We start from the raw sequence: 22539 nt of genomic DNA, 5'->3' as shown, positions 1-22539 counted from the left end.
TTGTGTATACCGACCTCTGTGATTCCAAAATAACCCGGAAAATAACCTTTGACCATCATAAACCCAACCCGGAAGTAACAATGTTGATGTTTTGATAAAAACGAATCAACCATTATAAAAAAAAAAGGGATTGCTAATTCACCCATCAAACAGTTTTCATTTGAATCATCTGAATTTATGTAAAAGACATACAAATTAGGTTTCTTTTTACAATTGAATATATTGCAATATATTTTTGACTTGACCCCGAAAATTTATTTATGAAGAGAAATAAAAAAAATTCTTGCTTTATTATAAACCTACCTATTTTAGAGAGTGAAATCTTCCAACCTAAAGCGCGCCACATTCGACAGGTGATTGCGTAATCAAAACACCAGAGAGCTTGACAAGTGAAGGAGGCTGTACATGCTGTTAGTGTTAGAAGATCTGTCGTGTTTTTAATAATTTCACACCATCTACATTTAAAAGTACGATGCCAGAGTTACTAGAGAGCTGCGATGAACTGTTTGGGACGAGGAATTTGTACGAAATTTTGTCTTTGGACAAAAAAGCAAATGCAAATGAGGGTAAGAATTCTGGTTGCAATGAGACTGTAGGTAACCCAGGCAAACCTTAGTTAACACATTTGCTGGTCCAGACGATGGTGGACTACATTATTCACTGTGGCAACAGCCAATATCGTAAACAAAACAGACAATATGACGGCAACACTGCCTGGACATTGGACGCCCCGTGCTGAGTTGTGTTTTTAGCTCTATTGGCCCGTTACAGAAAAAAAAATGCACAAAATATATTTCTCAGTGAATGTATAAATTTTCACATAAAAATAAATATTTTTGGATTCAAAATAAATGTGAAGAAAAAAAAAAAATTATAGCGGGAGTGAGCGGGACTCGATCTCGAGACCCTATGCACCGCAAGCGAGACCCAAAAAAAATAAAAAAACCGAACCGTGATACACAATGGGGGAAATTTTAGGTATATATCATTTAACATACCGTGCGTTATTCATACAAAACATTCAAAAAACAGTACTTATAATGAGGTTCACTGGCGAACCTCAACGGATTTACATGTAGACTGATAAAATAGTGCTTAATAACATACGTACAGTTTTGGAATAATTTGAGACATTTTTGTGTTTACGTGTAAAACCAATGACAACGTCAAAATTCAGCCAATCTTGGCCGGCCCCCCCTGTGCTGGTCAGCCAAATTCGCCGACAATGTCAATGCATTTTTACATAGAAATTTAAAACTTGTGCCCGAAGAAAAAACCTACATAAATATGTTTTCTATACTTCACTTGACACAAATATATAATTTTTTATGGTGATAAGTCACCCGCACATGGAATTTCAGTGGGATTTTGATAGCAGTTCCATTAAAAAAAGCTGCTATCGCCATGAGACTAAGATCTAGAAACACCCCGAAATGCCGTTTTGGGGAATTTTGCTAGATGAATCTTTTTGATGAAAGTCAGGCTTTGACAAGATGTAACTTTGCTACGGAAAGTGCTATGAAAAAAAGGTTTTCAGTTTTGGCTTTGTTTACTCAAGGGCTTTAATTTGATATATAAAATGATGCAGTTTGATGGCAAATTTGAATTCACCTAGGATACCTAGAGACTGAGCTGAGTAACATGTCATGAGTAAGCTTAAACTTTATAGCCATGATTACATGATAATGGGGCTGTGCAATAATTATGAGCCACCCCCGTATACATGTTATTTATTTTACTTTCCCCTATGGTAGTTTAAATAAGAATAGTTACTGTAATAATGGACCCTATGTTTACATCAAAAGCAATAAAAATAATAATATGTAACATCAATCGACTACACTACATCCATGACATCTACAGTCTATAGTTTTACTTTGGGTGCAAATATTGTAGGTATAAAAGCCAAACTTTTAGTTTGAAGGAGCATGTGTGGCCGAGTGGATAAGGCGCCCGACTCATAATACATAGGTTGTGAGTTCGAGCCCCGCTCGTGCCAACGTGTTGTGTCCTTGGGCAAGGCACTTTATCCTCATTGCCATGGCCTACTTGGGGGGATGTGGTTGGGTTGGATTGGATGTTTGTATAGTTGTTTGTTTCAATGTTGCAATATTGGCGCTGATTAAGCTGCTGCCTGCAAATTGCATTGTGTCTGTTTAGGTGTGTTTCATGTACAATTCTAGCAATTTGACCTGCGGGTCACGATTAGAGTTTGAAATAAAAACCTTCCTTTAAAGACATTTGCTAGTCAGCCAAATTGGCCCTGAATTGCCCCAAACACAAAACAAATTTTACATAGAAAATTAAAAGAAATTAAAGATTGGTCAAGGAAGTACAAAAATATCTTAGATACTTTACTTGAGAACTCTAGCATGTCTAGCTTTGAATTTGCACACGATACTTAGGCGCGTATCCAGGGGTAGGGCGAAGGGGGCACCCCCCGCCACCCCCCGGGTAAAAGAAAAGGAGAGGGAGCGAAAGGGAAGGGGAAGAAAGAAAGAGAGGAGAGAAAGAGAGCAGCGTGCAGCCCGCCCCCCAACTCAACACAAAAGTTGACAACCATGAGAGTTACCAAATCTTTCAAAAGCCCCCTTTTGCAATGATTTTTCATCAAATTTACCCCCTTTTTCATGCAAAGTCGAGGACAAAATATGGCCAAAAACAACCCCTTTTTTGCGGTTTTCAATGACTAGAATTTCAAACACCCGCTTTCAATGATTAGAATTTCAATGACACTAAATATTGACATAAAATTTCTGGATTTTCTCAATTACCCCTTTTATTAAAATTTCGCGGACAGTGCAAATTAAATACTCCCTATTTGGCCAATTTCAAGGTCCTTGCTACTGGTAAAAAAATAACCCCCTTTCCACGCAATTTGGTAACTTTCATGGTTGGGAGAGAAGGGGCCAAACATACATGTATGCTTATATATATGTGCTTAAATTTCGGGACTTTTTGTATGAATACCGTATTTTGCAAATTTGGGGGCATATCCCCCTGTCTACGGGCCTGATTTTTCGACCTTCATTTTGCAAAATTTCCCAAATTCTGAGGGAGGAACACCCCCTCAAATGCCCCCAACGTACATGTATGGATAACCATGAAATTGCAATACCCATTCCTAAATATGTTCAAGCACAGACAGTTAAAACTCGTCAATACCATCCCCAAAGGTTTAGAGTTATGACACCTCACATAAACACCTACAAATATAGTTTCTTCCCCCGGACAATCATAGAATGGAACGCCCTACCTCCTTCCGTGTATATTGCCAAATCAGTTGACTGCTTCAAGAGTTGTATTAATAATATGTAATTTAATGTATTTTTTCTTCAGTTTTGTATAGCCATGTTGTATTCAACTGGCGCCTTTATCACCTCAACTAGATATTGCTTTCATGCAACTTTGTTGAGTATTTATGTAGATGTAGAGAACCAGTGGCCGTTTTGGTTACTGTATTACACGCTTGTATATGTTTTAGGCAATAACTTAATAGGCCTACAGTAATAGTAAATAATGTAACTTTTTTTAAACTAAAATTGTACACAAAATCGCCCATCAAATGGCTTCAATTGGGCCTTCATTTTGCACAATTTCGGGCAAAATTTATAAAGCAATAATTTATACAACAACAGTTAAAACTTGACCATGAATTAGGCCCCCATTTCACAAATTTTCGACTCTTTCAGACTAAAATTTTACATAATATAATAGTGCCAAAATGGTCAACCAAATGGCTTAAATTCTAAGGTCTTCATTTTGTAAAAGTTTCTCACATCTGACCCCTCACACACACCCCTACGTCACGAAAGCGCTCCGGGATGTCCGCTTCGCGGCCATATTATATTTGACAAAGATCTGCTTTGTGTCCCCCGGTCTACAAATTCCTGGATACGCGCCTGATACTTACGCATACGATGCTTGAGTACTGGTACTTTGCTATGGTTTTTTTGGTCGGACAGCGGTGCAATATGCGGATTTAGGGTTTCTCTACGGAAGTCAATTTGTGCGAAATTCCTTCCCACAATGCAATAAGCGTTTTGCATAACAATTAAGCCAGGGATATTCGGGCGGGCTCGTGGGTACGCTACCGAGATTACATTACCCGGCAGGAAATACCCTGCCCGGTGCCCGAAATTTAAAAAAATTGCATTCAAATTCAATACATTTTGATATCATTAATATAGAGTATGACATGAAAACAAATTATCAATATTCATATTAAAAACACAAAACATCGTGCAATTTTTTTTTTAAGGTCAACCATGAATGATCCTAGCATTTAGATCTAGGTCCAAGGACACTACAAAACCAAAAAATAAATAACTTAAAAAAAATAAAAATTTCGGGTACCCAGTTATCCGCTTGAAAAATGCGCCGGGTACCCGGGCACAAAATTACCCCTAATAACAATAGATACAGTTCGGAGGTTGAACAATATTCTTTGTTATGCAATACGATATTGCATTGTGGGAAGGAATTCGGCACAAATTGACTTCCGTAGTAGAGAAACCCTAAATCAGTGTATTATTTGCACCTTGTGTGCTTTAAGAATGCACAATTGTGCATGTTCACATAAAAGTTTATTCAGTATATTGGCTGAAAAGAGATGAGTATCTCGACTATCTCCTCAACCACATGTCATAGTTCATTTACGGCTCATCAGTTTTCTTTCATTTAGCTCTTATTCTTAATATAAGTTTGCATTTAATTTTTTTTAATGAATTTTCAATTTGGTAGTATAATCTAGATATAAAATTCACAAAATGTTTTGCCTGTTTGTAATTTCGTACTACACAACTGTGATAATCAGATTGAAAACACAAGTCTGACAAACCTGATAAATCATTGTTCTGCAGTCCTCAGTTAGGGGTATATCTGCATCTGGTTGCTACTGTGTAAACACCTGGTAGAGGTTATCTCACACAGAATTTAGCGCATCAAGGAGTCGGAGGACTCATTTTTGCTGCTCGGTTGTGTGTTAAGTTTGTCGATGTATATTGTTGCCGTATTTTTATTTTGGGGGTTTTCAGTAATATATATTCCCTTGCCTAATAATATTTATCTATGCCTTCATTTTTACTGCAGTTAAGAAAGGATACTACAAACTTTCTCTGAAAGTTCACCCTGATCGTGTTAGTGATGATGACAGAGACATAGCTACTGCCAAATTCCAGACGTTGGGAAAGATTTATGCTGTGCTGTCGGACAAAAGTAAACGCAACCTCTATGATGAAACAGGTATGTCTTCAGAAGAAGAAAAAAATCACCACGCAGAAATGTTTTAAGCTTAGGCCAAAAAAAAAAAGGGTTTGTCTCAAAGCTCGCGCGCATTTGTAAAATCGTGAGATTTGGAAAAAAAAAGAAATGCAGAATTTTTTTTTATTTAAAAAAAATAATTTTTTAAAAGTTTTTCCAGAAAAATAATTTTTTTATAGTTTTTCCAGAAAAATTCGGCGAAAATCAGATTTTTTTCTCCAAATTCCATGAAAAAAGTCAGGAATAAAAAAAAAAAATCGCATTTCGCATTTGTTTTCAAACCACTTGTGAGCTTTGAGACAAACCATTATTTTTGTTTGGCCTTACATGTAGTTCTTAAAATGTTGGCTGAGTCAATTGTTCTGTATTCAGATGCTGTTCTGCTACATGCCCAAGGCATATGGTACACTCCCATTCAGTCAACATATACATATTTTGGAACTGGCATGTGCTTTGATTCTGGTCAGCCATGCAGCTGCTAACTGTCATTTGGAGGTCATGCATGTGACAATGTAACTCGCAATTATGGCCGAATGCTCAACAGATTCTTTTGACAGTTAAGCATTGCAGATGCATGCTATCTGTAACATACCACCAGTTTTGTTCTGTTACAGTATGAGATGCTTGTTAGAATCCTTTGATTTTAGTTGATCAATAAAAGCATGCAGGGCCTCTATTTATTAATTGATTTATTTGAACATACGCTTTTATAACAGCGGCACAATGTAAAAACAAGTGAAAATGAACATATTAACAAGAAATAATAAAACATTGGTACGCATGAGTTATATGGTCATTTTCAGGGTGGAGGGTGTAACTTTGGGTATTTTGAACATTTTGATAAAGGGAAAATAAAGGCAATTTCAAATTTGTTTTTTTTAAGGTGGGGGGAGGGGAGGGGTTGAACAGGGTGCCTCCATGAGCCGTTCACAATAACATTTGTTAATTAAAAATGTTATTGAAATTATGCGCCAAGTTTATCCATGATATTATTATACGGTTGATACTGCCTTAGGATATTTCACCTTTTATATATCCTAAAATGATGTAATCCACACTTTTTTGGAAATACACACATATTTTGCTCATAATATAAACTCCTCAACAAAAGTTTGGAAAGTTTTTCAAGCATCTGTACCTCAAATTATTTGTGATATATTCATATCGTGTTGCATATAAATGGATAGCTACAATACTCCGCTTTACAATGACACCCCATTTGAACGTGAACTCAACCGTGAAAAATGTTATTGTTTCAAATGGTGTGTCATTGTAAGGCGGAGTATACAGATGCTTGAAAAAACTTTCTAAACTTTTGTTGGGGAGTTTATATACCGTAGTGACATTGTACTTTTGGTTGAATGGTTCGAATTGATTTATCTCCAAGTTAAATCAAAATCAGGCAATGTCTGACAGTTCTGACACAATTTCAAAGTTTCTGGTGCGATTTTCCATATTTTAAAAGCAAATTTCTTTTGAAAGTCTCTTAATTCTCTTTGCTTCTATTTTCAGGGGGGGGGGTGTTGTATGAGTTCTAGAGACAATTTTAATGTTTCTTTTCTCTTTGATTAATCATCACAACAACATGCGTGGAGGGTTCAACCTCAATAGACCTTCATCAACAAAATGCAGGACATGGTCATATATATTACATTTATTGGTAGGTGCAATACCACCTCGATGATAAGGGGTGTTGACATTGCAAGATTGTTATCACACACTCCTTGGTTAAAATACAGCCTAAGCAACTCCAAATATTCAATCCCAGTTGTGTTTTATGAGTCAAATATTTGGCAAAAGACTTTAAATGTTACTGTCATTATAATATAATTTCAGTGTCAATATCACAGGGACTGCCTTTTGAGGAAAGTGAGAGCAATCACTCTCTACTGCTGTCCTTAAATCTGATATAGGAGAGTGATTTTTAGTTCTCCTTAGTTTACCATTCTCTCCTTTAGGCCTACATTCTATTGTAAATGGTCTAAACGGATCTCAAGGCTCCAGAAGAGCTATTTAATGCATATTCCAAAATACAGTCCCTGCATCACCTGAAATCAAATTACATTCTCCCAAGAAAATATGAACCCATTGAATTGTTTGCCTTGACTGATTGTGCCTTGACTGACTGCCTTTCATTTCAGGCGAGGTTGACGATGAGATTGACATGGAACAAGACAAGGATTGGTACGACTACTGGAGAATTCTATTCAAGAAGGTGGAAGTCAAAGATATACAGGAGTTTGAAGAAAAATACAAAGGTAAAATAATAATAGGCTATATTGTTTAAATCAGGGAATTATTTGAGAACAGTTACGTAAACATACATTTAACAGTATAATACCCCCGGATAACACCTTTAATATTGATGATTTTTGACCGACCTACATGTACTCCAGTTCACAGCAATTTTAAACTGTTGCGATATGGTAGTTCACATCATCTTGCGAATGGTATAGTGAGCTTTGGCAAAAATTGGATTGATATCATTTCATAGTGAGTGTGTAGAAGAATTCAAATATCACAGATATAGGTCCAGTGGTTCTTGAATTATGCTATAAAGAGGGCTGAAACATCAACACTTTTGTAAAACATACATAACTCATTAATAACAATAAATTAAGCAAGTTTTCAAAGTATATGATTTGTAGAATGAACTTTTGCAAAACATCAAAGTGTTATTAATTTAGATAATGAAAATCAATTTTTTAAGGCCGCTTTCGACCAACAATACCTCGTTTACCCTTAAGGCATTTCCAGCTTTGCCATGGTTCTTCAGCTCCTGGTGGAAGACTTGCATTCTGCTGCAGATATATCAAATTTGAACCCTGCAGATTTTAAAGCTTGTTTGTCCATTTAGAAAAAATTGAGCCAGATCACAAATATCTTAGACAAGTAATTTACTGCTGAGTCTCTCTTTAGGTATAAAAAATTGAGGCACTAAACCTATTAGTAAAATTGTGAATATTTTCATACTGTGGGTACTGCTTCTGTATAGAAATGATGCTACATGTAATTCATGATTATTTATTTTAGAAAAAAAAACTGAATACCATTTTCTCAGAGCCTGGCCTTGCACTTTGCTACTTGTGCTTGGGTACTTATACATTTTAGGTGCTAGTCCAGATTACCAGCATTAACCCCACCCCCATTTTATCCCTTCAAAATTAGGCAGATTTTTGTATCAGGTACATGAAAGCTCATATTTTTTTCTTTACCCCGGTAAAATTTTAGGACTGGAATACGTTTTGTGTAGGCAGTATGAGCAAAAACATGGTAATTTGATGGTCTCCAACCTGGAAGCTAGTCGTTTACTGATCTATGGGCCACTAGAGCAATTTAACTCAAAACTTTCTTTAGAATGTTTGGGTGATTGGCCTCAATGTGAGGTAGAAAACACAATGTGTTACAATAGTCCACAATCTAGTCATACACTATTAAGGTACTTGAAGTCCTAACTTTTTATTTTGCTTTTGGTATGTGTGTGTGAATGCAGGTTCAGATGAAGAAGTAGCAGATTTGAAAAAAGCTTATCTTGAACATGAAGGAGACATGGAAAAGATCCTAGAAGATGTTATGTGTTCAACTAAAGAAGATGAACCTCGATTTAGGAAAATTCTCAACAAACTTATCAAAAAGAAAGAAATACCAGAGTTTGAGACGCTCACAAAAGAAGACACAAAGAAGCAAAAAGAAAGAAAGCGAAAGGTATGCATAGATTCTTTAAGAAACTGTATACAGAGTCTTATTGATATGTAGTGTAGCTGTGCCTGTCAGAGCATATGGCAAGTAGTGTTTATTCCATTTAGTGTTATCTGTGAAAAATGTCTCGAAATTCTTCAACATTTTGCGTCATTAAATTCCAATTTGCAACCAATTGCACATTTTCCGAAACCCAGGCACACTGAATAGTAGTGATTATGAATGTGCAAATTACTGGGGCAACTGTATGTGGACGTGTACAAACCAATCGGGGGACTTATTGTCAAATGCAATTTCACCACTTTTTAGTCTATTGCATCAACCACAGACCATCAACGGTTCCAGGTTGCTGATTTTTTTAAATTAAAGACTGATTTTTTTTTTAATCGGATTTTTTTCCAAGAACTGCTATAACTCATGATCAAATCAAAAAAGACCAGTGGAATGCTAGACATATATGTATGCACAATCGCATCAGGTATTTACACAAAAATGTTTTTACATGGGAAAATTCAAAGGCAAAATTTGGCAAAATTGTGGGAAAAAAACCTTGTGTTGGGCGATAGCACACCCTGCGATATATTGTGATATTGTGATAAATCCTTATCGCGATGACGATATGTAGAAATAGAGACATGCGATATTGGTCTCCCATCCAGCATCGGGCCACGACCAACAAGTATCATTCTACTTGAAGTGATTTTTATAAATGTACCATTTGTCTCATTATTTTGTAGGCCAAGAAAGAAGCAGCAGAAGCCGAAGAATTAGCTGAAGAACTTGGACTCAACAAAAACCAGGACATGGCCCTGGAGGCTCTAATCAAAGGGAGACACAAATCACGTGAACAAGAATCCAATGATTTCTTTGCTGGTCTGGAAGCAAAGTATTGTCAGCCATCTGGTGGTAGTAAGAAATCAAAAGGAAAAGGAAAGAAGAGATAACAGTTGACACCAAAGAGAGACTGTATTATTAAGTGACTCAGCTGTTACATGGTTATGTACAGCAATGTTTAATAAGAAACCATTGAGTGAGTTCTTATTCTGGTTCTAATTCTCGTATTTGACAATAGTACGGGGCTATTAAATGTTGTCAGAAAACAATGATGATTGCTCAGCAGCAGAAAGATCCATAGAGTACCTGCTGTGTATATATGGTTGTCCGTGGTATACAGTATATGAACTAATTCAATACGCAGTGCATGTGCTAAATGAGCTCATGTACTTCACAGGCAATCATACACACTGCAGCAGGAGATGCGTCTTTCTGCCGCTGAGCTGACGATGTGATGTATGTCCTTCCAGGATTGGATCAAATTGGATAACCAGCTGTTTTGGCAGGGTATCATGTTTCACTTTGACTGACCTTATATTAACCATAACGTCCCAAGTGCTTTTTGGCGACTGGAAGGGAAAGAAGGAAGAAATAAAGAGAGAAAACAAACAAAAGAAGTTGTTTGTTTTGGTTGGGACTCAAACCTTGCATGCCAAGCACTGTTATGACTTGGTGTTATTGCGTCATCATGTCATGTGCATGCATATGCAGTGTGTATCATATAGTATTTTGTAGCACCTGGGAGTGTTGGGGTTAAGGAATTAATTTCACTACATTGCAGTCTTGATCATATTGATTCCAACTCTTGCACAATATTGCTGTTTTCTTAAATGACGTCAAATCTTGATTCAGGCTATGGGTATAGCTCCTTGGCTAATTCAGTGAAGTTACATCATATTCTTAGCAGCAAAGTACTTGAACATGATAATCATTTGCATGCATCAGACTCCATATGACAGGCTAGTGATTGAGATTTGGGAGTTGTAGCTTGGAACAATGTTGCATGCTTTAGAAATGTTTTAATAATAGGGAATGATGATCTTAATTCAAATGAGGGACAGGCAGTAAGTTTGTAGAACAAGGTATCAGACTTTGTCAAAGTTTCATGCTTTTGGTATGACTTTAAAGTTTAGTCTCTCACAAGTACAAGTAACATTGGTTTCTTGCTGATTGTATTCCTGCAGAGTATAGTCTCATACACCTGAATGGACTATTGCAGTTGAAATGCATACACCCCCTATGGAAGACATATAACCTTAATCTCCCACAAAGGGGGTGTAGATTTCAAGTGGAGCTATCCATTCAGGTTACCCCACTCATGCCCATGATACAACAATTATGCAACTGTAACAATGTTTGGTAACTAGTTCTATGAATTTATTTTCATTCTTATTTTCTGCATCACTTTAATATGGAAATTGAGGAAATTAATGTACTGAGATGCATTGTATATAAACTTACTTGAATTTATCGTAAAAACATGAAAACAAAAACAATTTAGATAGCAATCTATGTATGTTGTGATTCAATTACTGTAGGTCTAGGCCTAAACTAAAAATTTGCTGGAACAGGCCAAAAATGTTTCTTTGGTGCTTGAAACTTTTGAATCAGGTGAAGGGAAATATTTTTCCCCTTATATGTTTTTTGGGAAAGTACCCTTTGGGCCTGCAGGTTTTACTTGGGTTGGGGAAAATAATTAAAAAGTTACTGGAAATAATTTTGTGTGTTTTTGTTTTAAATGTGTGTATAAATAATGAGGATCGACCAAGCATCGATGGACAATCAAAAGATCGGAACTAATTTGGTTCTATTGCCTTAAGGGGTACTACACCCATTGCATTTGTTTTTTTGCATTTTTTGAAAAATAATGAAAAAAAAATTGGACAAAGTGGTATGCAAAATGAAGGGCAAATCTTCTTGTTCTATTGGTGGCATTGGTATCAATGTAGCTTCCATACTTTTAAAGGTAGAAGCCAAAAAGAGGTACATGCCTGATGTACCTCTTTCTGGCTTCTACCTTTAAAAGTATGTAAGCTACATTGATACCAATGCCACAAACAGAACAAGAAGATTTGCCCCTTCATTTTGCATACCACTTTGTCCACTTTTGTTTCTCATTTCTTCACAAAATGCAAAAAAAACACATAAAAATACAATGGGTGTAGTACCCCTTAACAGTCATCGGGTCATTTCTTGCTATATTTGCTGATGAAGATGTGAATGTGGACATTGAAGATTTGCTTTTATAGTACATGTACACATTTGATTTTGAGGTTGGAAGTTGTAAAAAGAGTCAACAAATTTGAAAATGACATTTACACTCAATCAATTTACAATTAATTATCTGTTGCTGTTATTAAGCACTTTTCATAGATCACACTTTGATTGCTTGGGGCAGGTTATAGTACATGTACAAATTTGATTTTGAGGTTGGAAGTTGTAAAAAGAGTCAACAAATTTGAAAATGACATTTACACTCAATCAATTTACAATTAATTATCTGTTGCTGTTATTAAGCACTTTTCATAGATCACACTTTGATTGCTTGCGGCAGGTTAACTGCACTCTCTGCATAGAGCACTAAAGGGTTAACTCTTTTGTGCACCAGGCAACTAAATGCAGTTCACCTTATGTGTGCTCCAAGCCGGGGGGGATCACTCCCATTGTGGCCTGTACACCATCCGCGATAATCAACGTTTGAAAAGCACCCTAAACAAGGATTTAAAACCTGGGTAAAACGATAACCCAAAACAGGGATTTTATTCCTTGCATCAAATTTCATACCCTAAATTGCATTTCCGTGTATCAGCCATTGCAATTTTTCTACCCTTTTTTCCAATTTTTCATGTTTTTGACACCCAAAACACGATACGCGCGTATCGTGCATACCCACGAAAACTACCCATATGTGTTTTTATTATCTTTGATGGTGTACAGGCCACAATGGGAGTGACCCCCCCGCCCCCGGGTCCAAGTAATCAAGTATTAGGGCATCCGGCAGAGTATGCCAGACTCATACGCCTGAATGGACTATTGCAGTTGAAATCCATACACCCCCTATGGAAGACATAACCTTAATCTCCCACAAAGGGGGTGTAGATTTCAAGTGGAGCTATCCATTCAGGTAACCCCACTCAAGCCCATGATACAACAATTATGCAACTGTAACAATGTTTGGTAACTAGTTCTATGAATTTATTTTCATTCTTATATTCTGCATCACTTTAATATGGAAATTGAGGAAATTAATGTACTGAGATGCATTGTATATAAACTTACTTGAATTTATCGTAAAAACATGAAAACAAAAACAATTTAGATAGCAATCTATGTATGTTGTGATTCAATTACTGTAGGTCTAGGCCTAAACTAAAAATTAGCTGGAACAGGCCAAAAATGTTTCTTTGGTGCTTGAAAAATTTCATTCAGGTGAAGGGAAATATTTTCCCCCTTAAATGTTTTTTTGGGAAAGTACCCTTTGGGCCTGCAGGTTTTACTTGGGTTGGGGATTACTACAAACAATTTTGTGGGTTTTTGTTTTAAGTATACTTGGATCGACGGTCGATGCTGCTTCGATGCTTGTAATAAATGAACTATCATCTAATTAATCAGAATTACTGGTAAATTAGTATTGGTCAATATCATTACATGCACAGATTCATATGTAATCATATAAATAATGAGGATCGACCAAGCATCGATGGACGATCAAAAGATCAGAACTAATTTGGTTCTATTCAATCTATTGCCTTAACAGTCATTGGGTCATTTCTTGCTATACATGTATTTGCTGATGAAGATGTGAATGTGGACAATGAAAGTTTGCTTTTATAATACAAATTTGATTTTGAGGTTGAAGTTGTAAAAAGAGTCAACAAATTTGAAAATTAATTTGCAATTAATTATCTGTTGCTGTTAGTAAGCACTTTTCATACAATGTAGATCACACTTCGATTGCTTGGGGCACACAAAGGTTAACTGCACTCGCTCCATAGAGTCCTAAAGGGCAGCGGGCAACTAAATGCAGTTCACCTTATGTGTGCTCCAAGTTGCAAGTTGTCCAATTATATTCTAATCATGGGTGATCAAACTCAAGGTTATTGTCCTTTTAGATGATAGCTTTTTAAACAAATTTGATCAAATGTTCATGGATATTGCTGCAACCTTGCCGTGAGGTTTCCATTGGGCTTCTTTGAGACAGTAGCGTGTCTGTGTGTGATACACACATGATCAAAGGAGGTGGTGTATCTGTAAGGTGCAGTCACTTGGCACTGTGCGGCGCGCTACAGATGCACTGCATTTGATCGTGTATGAATCAAACATGGACACTACATGTACTGTCTTGGGAAAGTCAAATGGGCTATAGCTGGTTATTCTAAAACCAAAAGTTTGGCCATAGAAAAACTTGCTCTTGTTGAAGTGGAAACATGACTCAAAAGGGCTGAAAACATTACTGCCCCACTATGACAAAAGGGCATCATGATGGGTTACCCCTTCATGTAATTATACACAAAATTATGGTTAGGGTTAGGATTAGGGTTAGGATTAGCTTACACGAAATAATTACATGAAGGATCGACCTAACATTGCGAAATGAGTTATCACCTCAGGAAGGTCAATGCATACTATATCTACCTATTTAAACTATAGCACACTTTTATTCTAACCTGCAAACACTAATAAATACCCAAATCAGGATGTGTTATCCTGTACAAGTCAATGCAGGCTGACATGGCTTAGCACGGTTTTAATCAATTATCTCGAAATGATCAATATGTCGGTTATGCCCTTTTGTCATGGTCGGGCAGATTATTTATTCATATTTATGTTTGATTAACCTTTGTCTTAAATTGTTTAGAAATACACAGAGAGCATTAAAAATATTATGCAATATTTTAATATTGGCATATTACCAAAGTCATTATTGCTATAATTATCTTTAAGCCATGTTGGAGTAGTTATGGTCGTTCAACTAAAAAATATCTTTGTCTAGATTAGAGTAAAATGAAAAAGTTGCACAGAAGATTTTAATGGATACGGAATATCAAACAGTGGACTTTCAAAAATTGCTTAATGGATTGTGGTTCTTGAGATATGTGTCGTTTATGAATGAACAAATGAATGATGAAAATGTTTTGTCGACACTCTTTACATCATAACTCAAGAACCACAAGACCTACAAAAGTGTAATTGACATTTGAATTCATCATCAAGCCCTCTTCAAAATAAACTCAACTTTTTAAAGCCGAAAGTTTCATAAATGGTTGTATTTCTTAGTGAAATTGATAAAAGGTAGCAATAAAAACCCACCCACTTAATGCATAGCTGCGTTCCAAATTATAAAACAACAGAAATGATCGATTGGTTTTTGGATTATACCAAAATGTCTTGGGGGGAGGGTCTAACTTCTTGGGAACCCCATATTATTTAGCATTTAAAACATATTTCAATATTATTATACATTCTTAACTTGCAATTTCACAGTATTGAGTAAAACACTAATCAAATTGAGAATCCAAGGCTTGTAATAGTTTTGATTTCCTATTGCCCCAGATGTTACCAAGTCGTTAGCCTTATAAAATACTGACGTATTTGCAAAAATATGCATTTCGAGAAAATCAAATTTGAAAATTTAGCGATTTTCATTTGTTGCATAATCTTAATTAAAACATTATTGTCGATTAAAACCTAGTTAAATGTAATGCAAATATACCATATTTACAATTTAATTCACTTATCAGTAAAGCAGGTACACCAACTTGATGTGGGGAAACAAGTAAAAAATGCAGAATCACTAGACAGTATGCAGGGGGATAAAAACAGCAAATGTTGGCATAAAAAGTAGGCAAAGTTTGATAGCCAAAAAATTGCCAGTTCCAAGGCCCACAGATATGTTAGACCTGCAAACACAACAAGGATCAATGAAATACAAAAGTTAACTAGAACGAGTGCAATATAAACAGACACGCTGAACCAAACAACCAGTGTAGGCACAAAAACAGGTTTGATGGCCAAAAATTGCCAATTCCAGAGCCCACAAAAGTGTCAGGAAAACAGTACAAAAGTACACTGGAAGTGATGAAAATCACTGTGCACATAGCAGTCAAACAAAACCAAACAGACAAAAAAAAAAAACAACGTTTCTAGCAGATAAACTACTTTTCTTCAGGGACAGACAACAAAATATAAAATTTTATATTTTAAATATTAAATTTAATATATTATATATTAAATTTTTTTAAATATTGCTGAAGAAGAACAGTATTAAGTTTTGAGAACAGGTTAAGATTCTTATGGGTTCTTCCGGTATCAAACCCGAACCCTTACCCGAACCATGACCCTAACCTTAACCCTTACCGCAACGCTAAGCCTAATCCTAACCCATAGCCTATCCCTAACCCTAAACCTAACCCTAAACCGAAGTATTACCCTAACCCTATGTTCTTAGGAGTTGTTCCCGTGTCTAACCCTGACTCGAACCCGAACTCTAACCCTAATTCTAAACTTAAACTTAACCATAACCGTAACCCTAAGCCTAAACTAAGCCTAAGTCTAACCATAATCCTATACCGAAGCCTAACCCTAAGCCTTGCCCTAACCCTAGGTTCTCAGGAGTTGTTCCGGCGTCTAATCCTAACCCTGAACAAACCCGAACAAGAACCCGAACCCGAATCCAACCCCGAACATAACCCTAAGCCTAACTATAACCTTAACCCTAACTCGAACCTATACCCTAACCTTAACCCTAATCCTAAACTTAACCCTAACCTATACCCTAAACCTAAGCCTAAGTTACCCTAACCCTAATCCTATACCGAAGTCTAACCCTAAGTCTTACCCTAACTCTAGGTTCTTAGGAGTTGTTCTGGCCTCTAATACTAATACTAATACTAACCCTGACCCAAACACGAACAAGAACCCGAATCCTAACCCGAAGCCTAACCATAACCCTAACTCTAACCTATACCTTAACCCTAACCTTTACCCTAATCCTAAACTTAACCTTAACCCTAACCCTAACCCTAGGCTAACCCTAACCATAACTCTAAACCTAACCCTAACCTAAGCCTAAACTAACCCTAAGCCTAACTTAACCTAACCCTAAGTCTAACCCTAATCCTATACCGCAGTCTAACCCTAAGTCTTACCCTAATCCTAGGTTCTTAGGAGTTGTTCTGGCGTCTAATCCTAACCCTGACCCAAACACGAACAAGAACCCTAACCTTAAGCCTAACCATAACCTTAACCCTAACTCTAACCTATACCTTAGCCCTAACCTTAACTTTAATCCTAAACTTAACCTTAACCCTAACCTATACCCTAACCCTAACATTAACCCTAATCCTAAATTTAAGCCTAAACATAACCATAACTCTAAACCTAACCCTAACCTAAGCCTTAACTAAGCCTAAGTTAACCTAACCCTAAGTCTAACATTAATCCTATACCGAAGTCTAACCCTAAGGTTTACCCTAATCCTAGGTTCTTAGGAGTTGTTCTGGTGTCTAATCCTACCCCTGACCCAAACACGAACATGAACCTTAAACCTAAGCCTAACCATAACCATAACTCTAACCTTAACCCTAATCCTAAACTTAACCATAACCCTAACCTATACCCTAACCTTAACCCTAACCCTAAACTTATGCCTAACCATAACTCTAAACCTAACCATAACCTAAGCCTAAGTTACCCTAACCATAACCTTAACTCTAACCTATACCTTAACCCTAACCTTAACCCTAATCCTAATATTAACCCTAACCCTAACCTATACCCCAACCCTAACCTTAACCCTAAACTTAAGCCTAACCCTAACCATAACTCTAAACCATACCCTAACCTAAGACTAAACTAACCCTAAGCCTAAGTTAACCTAACCCTAAGTCTTACCCTAATCATATACCGAATTTTAAGTCTTACCCTAACCCTAGGTTCTTAGGACTTGGTTCTGATGTCTAATCCTAACCCTGACCCTAATCCGAACAAGAACCCGAACCCTAACCTTAACTATAACCCTAAGCATCACCCTTACTTAATTATTATTATTTATCTTTTTTCTGCTTTTTTGTGGTAATTTTTATTCTATTAGTGGACATTTGTGTGAAAATTGAGGGCGTTATTTACATGTATTTTAAATCTAAATTAGCAAAATAATTCTCTTGCCATTTACTAGTTTTTTTCTGATGTTCTAATGCCATTATACCAGTGTTTACCTCTTCTAAAGATGCAAAAAAGATTTGTTTGGGTTAAGGTTAGGGTATAGGATAGGGTTAAGGTTTGGGTTAAGTTTATGATTAGGGTTAGGGTATAGGTTAGAGTTAATGCATGTTAAGGTTATGGTTAGGCTTGGGGTTAGGGTTCGGGTTCTTGTTCTGGTTTGGGTCAGGGTTCGAATTAAATGGCAGAACAACTCTAAAGAACCTAGGGTAAGGCTTAGCGTTATGGTTAGGCTTCGGTATAGGATTAGGCTTAGACTTAGGCCTAGGGTTAGTTTAGGATTAGGGTTCGGGTTAGGGTTAGACGCGTGCGTGAACAACTAAGAATCTAGGGTTAGGATATCACTTCGGTTTAGGATTAGGGTTAGGGATAGGCTTTGGGTTAGGATTAGGCTTAAGGATGGGCTTATGGTTAGGATTATGCTTACGGTTAGGCTAAGGGTTAGGGCTAGGGTTCGGGTTAGGCACAATACCTGATGGTGCCTACGCTAGGCTCGGGTTAGGGTAAGTGTTAGGCTTAAGTTTAGGATTGGTGTTAGGGTATGGGTAAAGGTTAGAGTTAGGCTTAGGGTTTTGGTTATTGTTAGGGTTAGGCTTAAGGTCAGGAATAAGGTTATGGTTAAGGGTTAGGTTTACGTTAAGGATTAGGATTAGGGTAAGGTTTAGGGTTAGCCTTAAGGTTCGGGTTAAGGTTAGGCTTAGGGTTATGGTGAGGCTTAACTTTAGGATTAGGCTTAGGGTTAAGGTTTGGGTTACGGTTAGGGTAAGGGTTAGGGTTAGACGCCTGAACAACTCCTAAGAACCTATAGTTAGGGTTAGGCTTAGGGTTAGGGTTAATGTTAGGGCTAGGGTTCGGGTTAGGGTCATGGTTAGGGTAAGAGTTTGGGTTTGCCGCCGGAAGAAATCTTAAGAACCTTAACTGATTGCCTTATAATTGGTGCTATAGGCACAATACCCGATGTTGCTTAGGCTTGGGTTAGGGTTAAAAGTAGGTTTAGGTAAGGGTTCGGGTAAGGGTTAGGCTTAGGTTTAGGATTAGGGTTAGGGTATGCGTTAGGGTTATGGTTATGTTTAGGCTTAAGTTCAGTATTATAGTTAGGGTTAAGAGTTAGGTTTAGGTTAAGGGTTAGGATTAGGGATAGGGTATGGGTAAGGGTTAGGGTTAGCCTTAAGGTTAGGGTTCAGGTTAGTGTTAGGCTTAGTGTTATGGTCAGGCTTAAGTTTAGGATTAGGGTTAAGGTTTGGGTTAGGGTTAGGGTTAGACGCCGGAACGACTCTTAAGAACCCGTGGTTAGGGTATGGCTTAGGGTTAGGGTTAATGTTATGGTTAGGGTTAATTAAGTTTAGGATTAGAGTTAGGGTGAAGGTTTGGGTTAGGTTCGGGTAAGGGTTAGTGTTAGACGCCGAAACAACTACTAAGAACCTAGAGTTAGGGTGAGGATAAGGGTTACGGTTAAGGTTAGGAATCGGGTTCTGGTCTCAGGGTTAGGGTTAGACGACGGAACAACTCCTAAGAACCTAGGGTTATGGTAATGCTTCGGTTTAGGATTAGGGTCAGGTTTAAGCTTAGGATTAGGTTTGGGGTTAGGCGTAGGGTTAGGATTAGGCTTAGGTTAGAGTTAATGTTAGGGCTAGGGTTCGGGTTAGGGTCATGGTTAGCGTAAGGGTTTGGGTTTGACGCCAGAATAACTCCTAAGAACCTTTTATACTGATTGCTTTATAATTGGTGCTATAAGCACAATTATACCCGATGGTGCCTACGTTACGCTTGGGTTAGGGTTAGGTTAGAGATCGGGTTCGGGTTCGTGTAGGCTAACAGGTTTAGGATTAGGGTTAGGGTATGCGTTAGAGTTAGGGTTATGGTTATTGTTATAGGGTTAGTTCAGGATTAAGGTTAGGGTTAAGGTTTAGGTTAAGGGTTAGGATTAGGGATATGGTATCGGAGTGGGTAAAGGTTAGAGTTAGGGTTATAGGGTTAGGCTTAGGGTTATGGTTAGGCTTAAGTTTAGGATTAGGGTTAAGGTTAAGGTTACGGTTAGAGTAGGCCTAAGGGTTAGGGTTAGACGCCGGAACAACTCCTAAGAACCTATATGGTTAGGGTATAAGGATTAGGGTTATACGGTTAAGGTTAGGGATCGGGTTCTGGTCAGGGTTTGGGTTAGACAACAGAACAACTCCTGAGAACATAGGGTTATGATTAGGTAATTAATAATTAAATAATGAAGGAATTAATTAATTAATTGCGCCCCTATGCCTATATAAAATAATATTCGCGCCCGTAATCATGTTCGCAAATCTGTGTAAAAGTGGCCTCCCCTAAATAAGAATTTATTAAAACTTATTAACCTATACCGGGGCCGGGCATATTTGGGTCCTTTTCATATCTCGAAATGCCAAGAAGGTATGACCCCTGTGTGTGAAATGAAAGAGAGCAACAGAATAGTCCACCCCAGCTATCCCTCCGCTGAACTTGAGCCACGTGGTCCCGCTAAAAGTAGTAGGCCTAATAATGTTTTGATTTAGACAAAATCGATTTTTTGGCTGCCTATAGGCTACTTAGTCAATCCTTAACATTTGGATTTGTATAAGTTTTGGATAAGTGTTCGGATACTTTTTGGCGCAGAATATACGTATAGGGTAGACTGGGGTAAAATCAGACAAAGGGTAAAATGGGACAGTGATTTCCGGAAGTACTTTTATACCTTAAAATATAGTCACATTTTTCCCATTTTTGCAACAAATGAACTTTGATCGTTCAACTGGGGTGTATCCTCCGATATCAATTTGTTTAGATCCCCCTAAAAAAGGGTGGATTTTGTTTTGATTCCCCTTTTTGGTGTAAATTTGTTCATGTCCTGAAACCAAAAATATATAAGCCTAGGCATATGTTTACTCATTTGGCCTAGTTTGAAATGACCTTTTCGAGTTACTCATTGGAGTTTAATAGGGCATACTGTAGTGTTTAGTAGGCCTACATCCAAATTGTTAATTTGTAAAGTGCGTAAATTTTGTTGATTTGAATTTTGAAGCTTGAGAGTAGGCCCGCAGGCCTATAATAGGCCTAGGCCCTACCCTCAATTTTTTAACCTCCTAATAAGGCCTATAAAATTAGACCTAGGCCTACTGATATTTTTATCCCCCTTTTTAATAGTGTCTACAATGGGCTACAATGTTTTTGATCCCCTATAGGCCTATTTTCCAACCCCCACAAAAGTAGGCCTATTTACGAACACTCCCTTATTATCCTACTTATTAAGGCCTAGCCTATTTAGTAGGCCTTAGCTTTAGGCCTAGGCCTATTATTATTTTTTAATATAGGCCTAGCCTAGGCCTATAAATTTAATATCATTAGGCCTATTTAATATTTGTTATTGATATTAGGCCTATTTTTATTATTTTTATCATTATTGTTGTTGTTGTTGTTGTTGTTGTTGTTGTTGTTGTTGTTGTTGTTGTTGTTGTTGTTGTTGTTGTTGTTTATATAAATATTATTTATGCCGGGGGATGCTCCGGTCCAGTTTATAATAAATTAATTAATTGTGTAGTCGTTGGTACCATATTTATTTCGTTGATCGTGAAAATTTACGGAGAACTCTAAGGAGCTGTTTTAAAATTGGTACCACTACGCGTCTGCGTCGTCTGCCCACACCCGGGAGCTATTCCATCTATAAAACCCGCCCCTCTGCGTGAACTCATAATTATAGGGAAATCTACCTAATTTATTTGATGTTAGGACTAAATATTTATTTATAATGCACATAAATCTATATCACTGTATTTCCTTTGCTATTTTTTGGCTCTTGAGGTGAAGTACGTTGCTGAGCGAATGTTATAAAAAATGCTATCATAGGAGTGAGTAAATTATCTTGAATGTGTTTGTCGGCGCGTCATTGACGGTCGGTCCATCCAGCAGATTTTATAACTTTGTGATGTTTGCGATGGTTGTAAAAATAATATAATCTCAAAATCAGATGACACAAGGACATGCATGGCTTTGCTTACAGCTTTATAGTTATACTGAGATTCCAATAACACGATGATAAAGAAGGTGAGCTGCTAATTATATTTGTTATAAAATAATCAAGGGTTTTCATGCTTTATTTTGCGTTTTCATGGCTCTTGAGTGACTCTTCACTCGTTTCATGGCATTGCATTGATCATGTTGATGCATGTCGTACGTATGCATTGCATGGCTTTGTCGCTGTCAACTCGTCCTATACGTATGTATAGGCCGTGATGTAGGCGTGCAGCCGACATGGTCAAGGCAAGGCTTGATGGCAAGCTATAAAAATGCAGCTCTTCTAATATAATGCATAATTCTAAATGGTTGCACATGTTGCAGCAGGGGAAGAGAAAGATTCAAAGAAGTTGTTCCGTATATTCAGGGCGGAAAGTAGGGCTGCACTTATTGGCACTACCCCAGGGCTTCAAACTTTTCCAGGTGGTGTACGACGTGCAGTCCCTAAATTCAGTAAATTTTCATCGTCAACCGTGTAATTGAATGGGATTATTTTGAAATTTTAAA

General features: G+C 37.2%; 1 protein-coding gene across 2 annotated transcripts; it reads left to right on the top strand.

Moving 5' to 3' along the window:
* Positions 1 to 381: 381 nt before the first annotated feature.
* On the top strand, positions 382 to 13678 carry LOC140141960 (dnaJ homolog subfamily C member 9-like). 2 transcript variants are annotated; one of them, XR_011857496.1, is made up of 6 exons: positions 382 to 566; positions 5092 to 5244; positions 7404 to 7520; positions 8756 to 8967; positions 9699 to 11466; positions 13286 to 13678. XR_011857496.1 is itself a non-coding variant. In XM_072163852.1 (5 exons), exons 1-5 carry the CDS (start codon positions 473 to 475, stop codon positions 9903 to 9905), a joined length of 783 nt encoding a protein of 260 aa, XP_072019953.1. In that variant the 5' UTR covers positions 382 to 472; the 3' UTR covers positions 9906 to 11479. The 2 variants fall into 2 exon arrangements, 1 of the variants encoding a protein (XP_072019953.1); XM_072163852.1 differs by lacking the exon at positions 13286 to 13678 and having other exon boundaries at positions 9699 to 11479.
* Positions 13679 to 22539: the final 8861 nt, after the last annotated feature.

Source organism: Amphiura filiformis, chromosome 20, assembly GCF_039555335.1.
Source record: "Amphiura filiformis chromosome 20, Afil_fr2py, whole genome shotgun sequence".
In the NCBI taxonomy this organism is placed as follows: Eukaryota; Metazoa; Echinodermata; class Ophiuroidea; order Amphilepidida; family Amphiuridae; genus Amphiura; species Amphiura filiformis.
The sequence above is the reverse complement of the archived record's forward strand: the minus strand, read 5'-3'. Positions and strand labels throughout refer to the sequence as shown.

Coding starts and splice junctions, on each gene's coding strand:
- LOC140141960 (XM_072163852.1), top strand. CDS start 473: ATGCCAGAGTTACTAGAGAGCTGCGATGAACTGTTTGGGACGAGGAAT. Junction 567..5,091: donor AAAAGCAAATGCAAATGAGG/GTAAGAATTCTG, acceptor TTTTTACTGCAG/TTAAGAAAGGATACTACAAA. Junction 5,245..7,403: donor CAACCTCTATGATGAAACAG/GTATGTCTTCAG, acceptor CTTTCATTTCAG/GCGAGGTTGACGATGAGATT.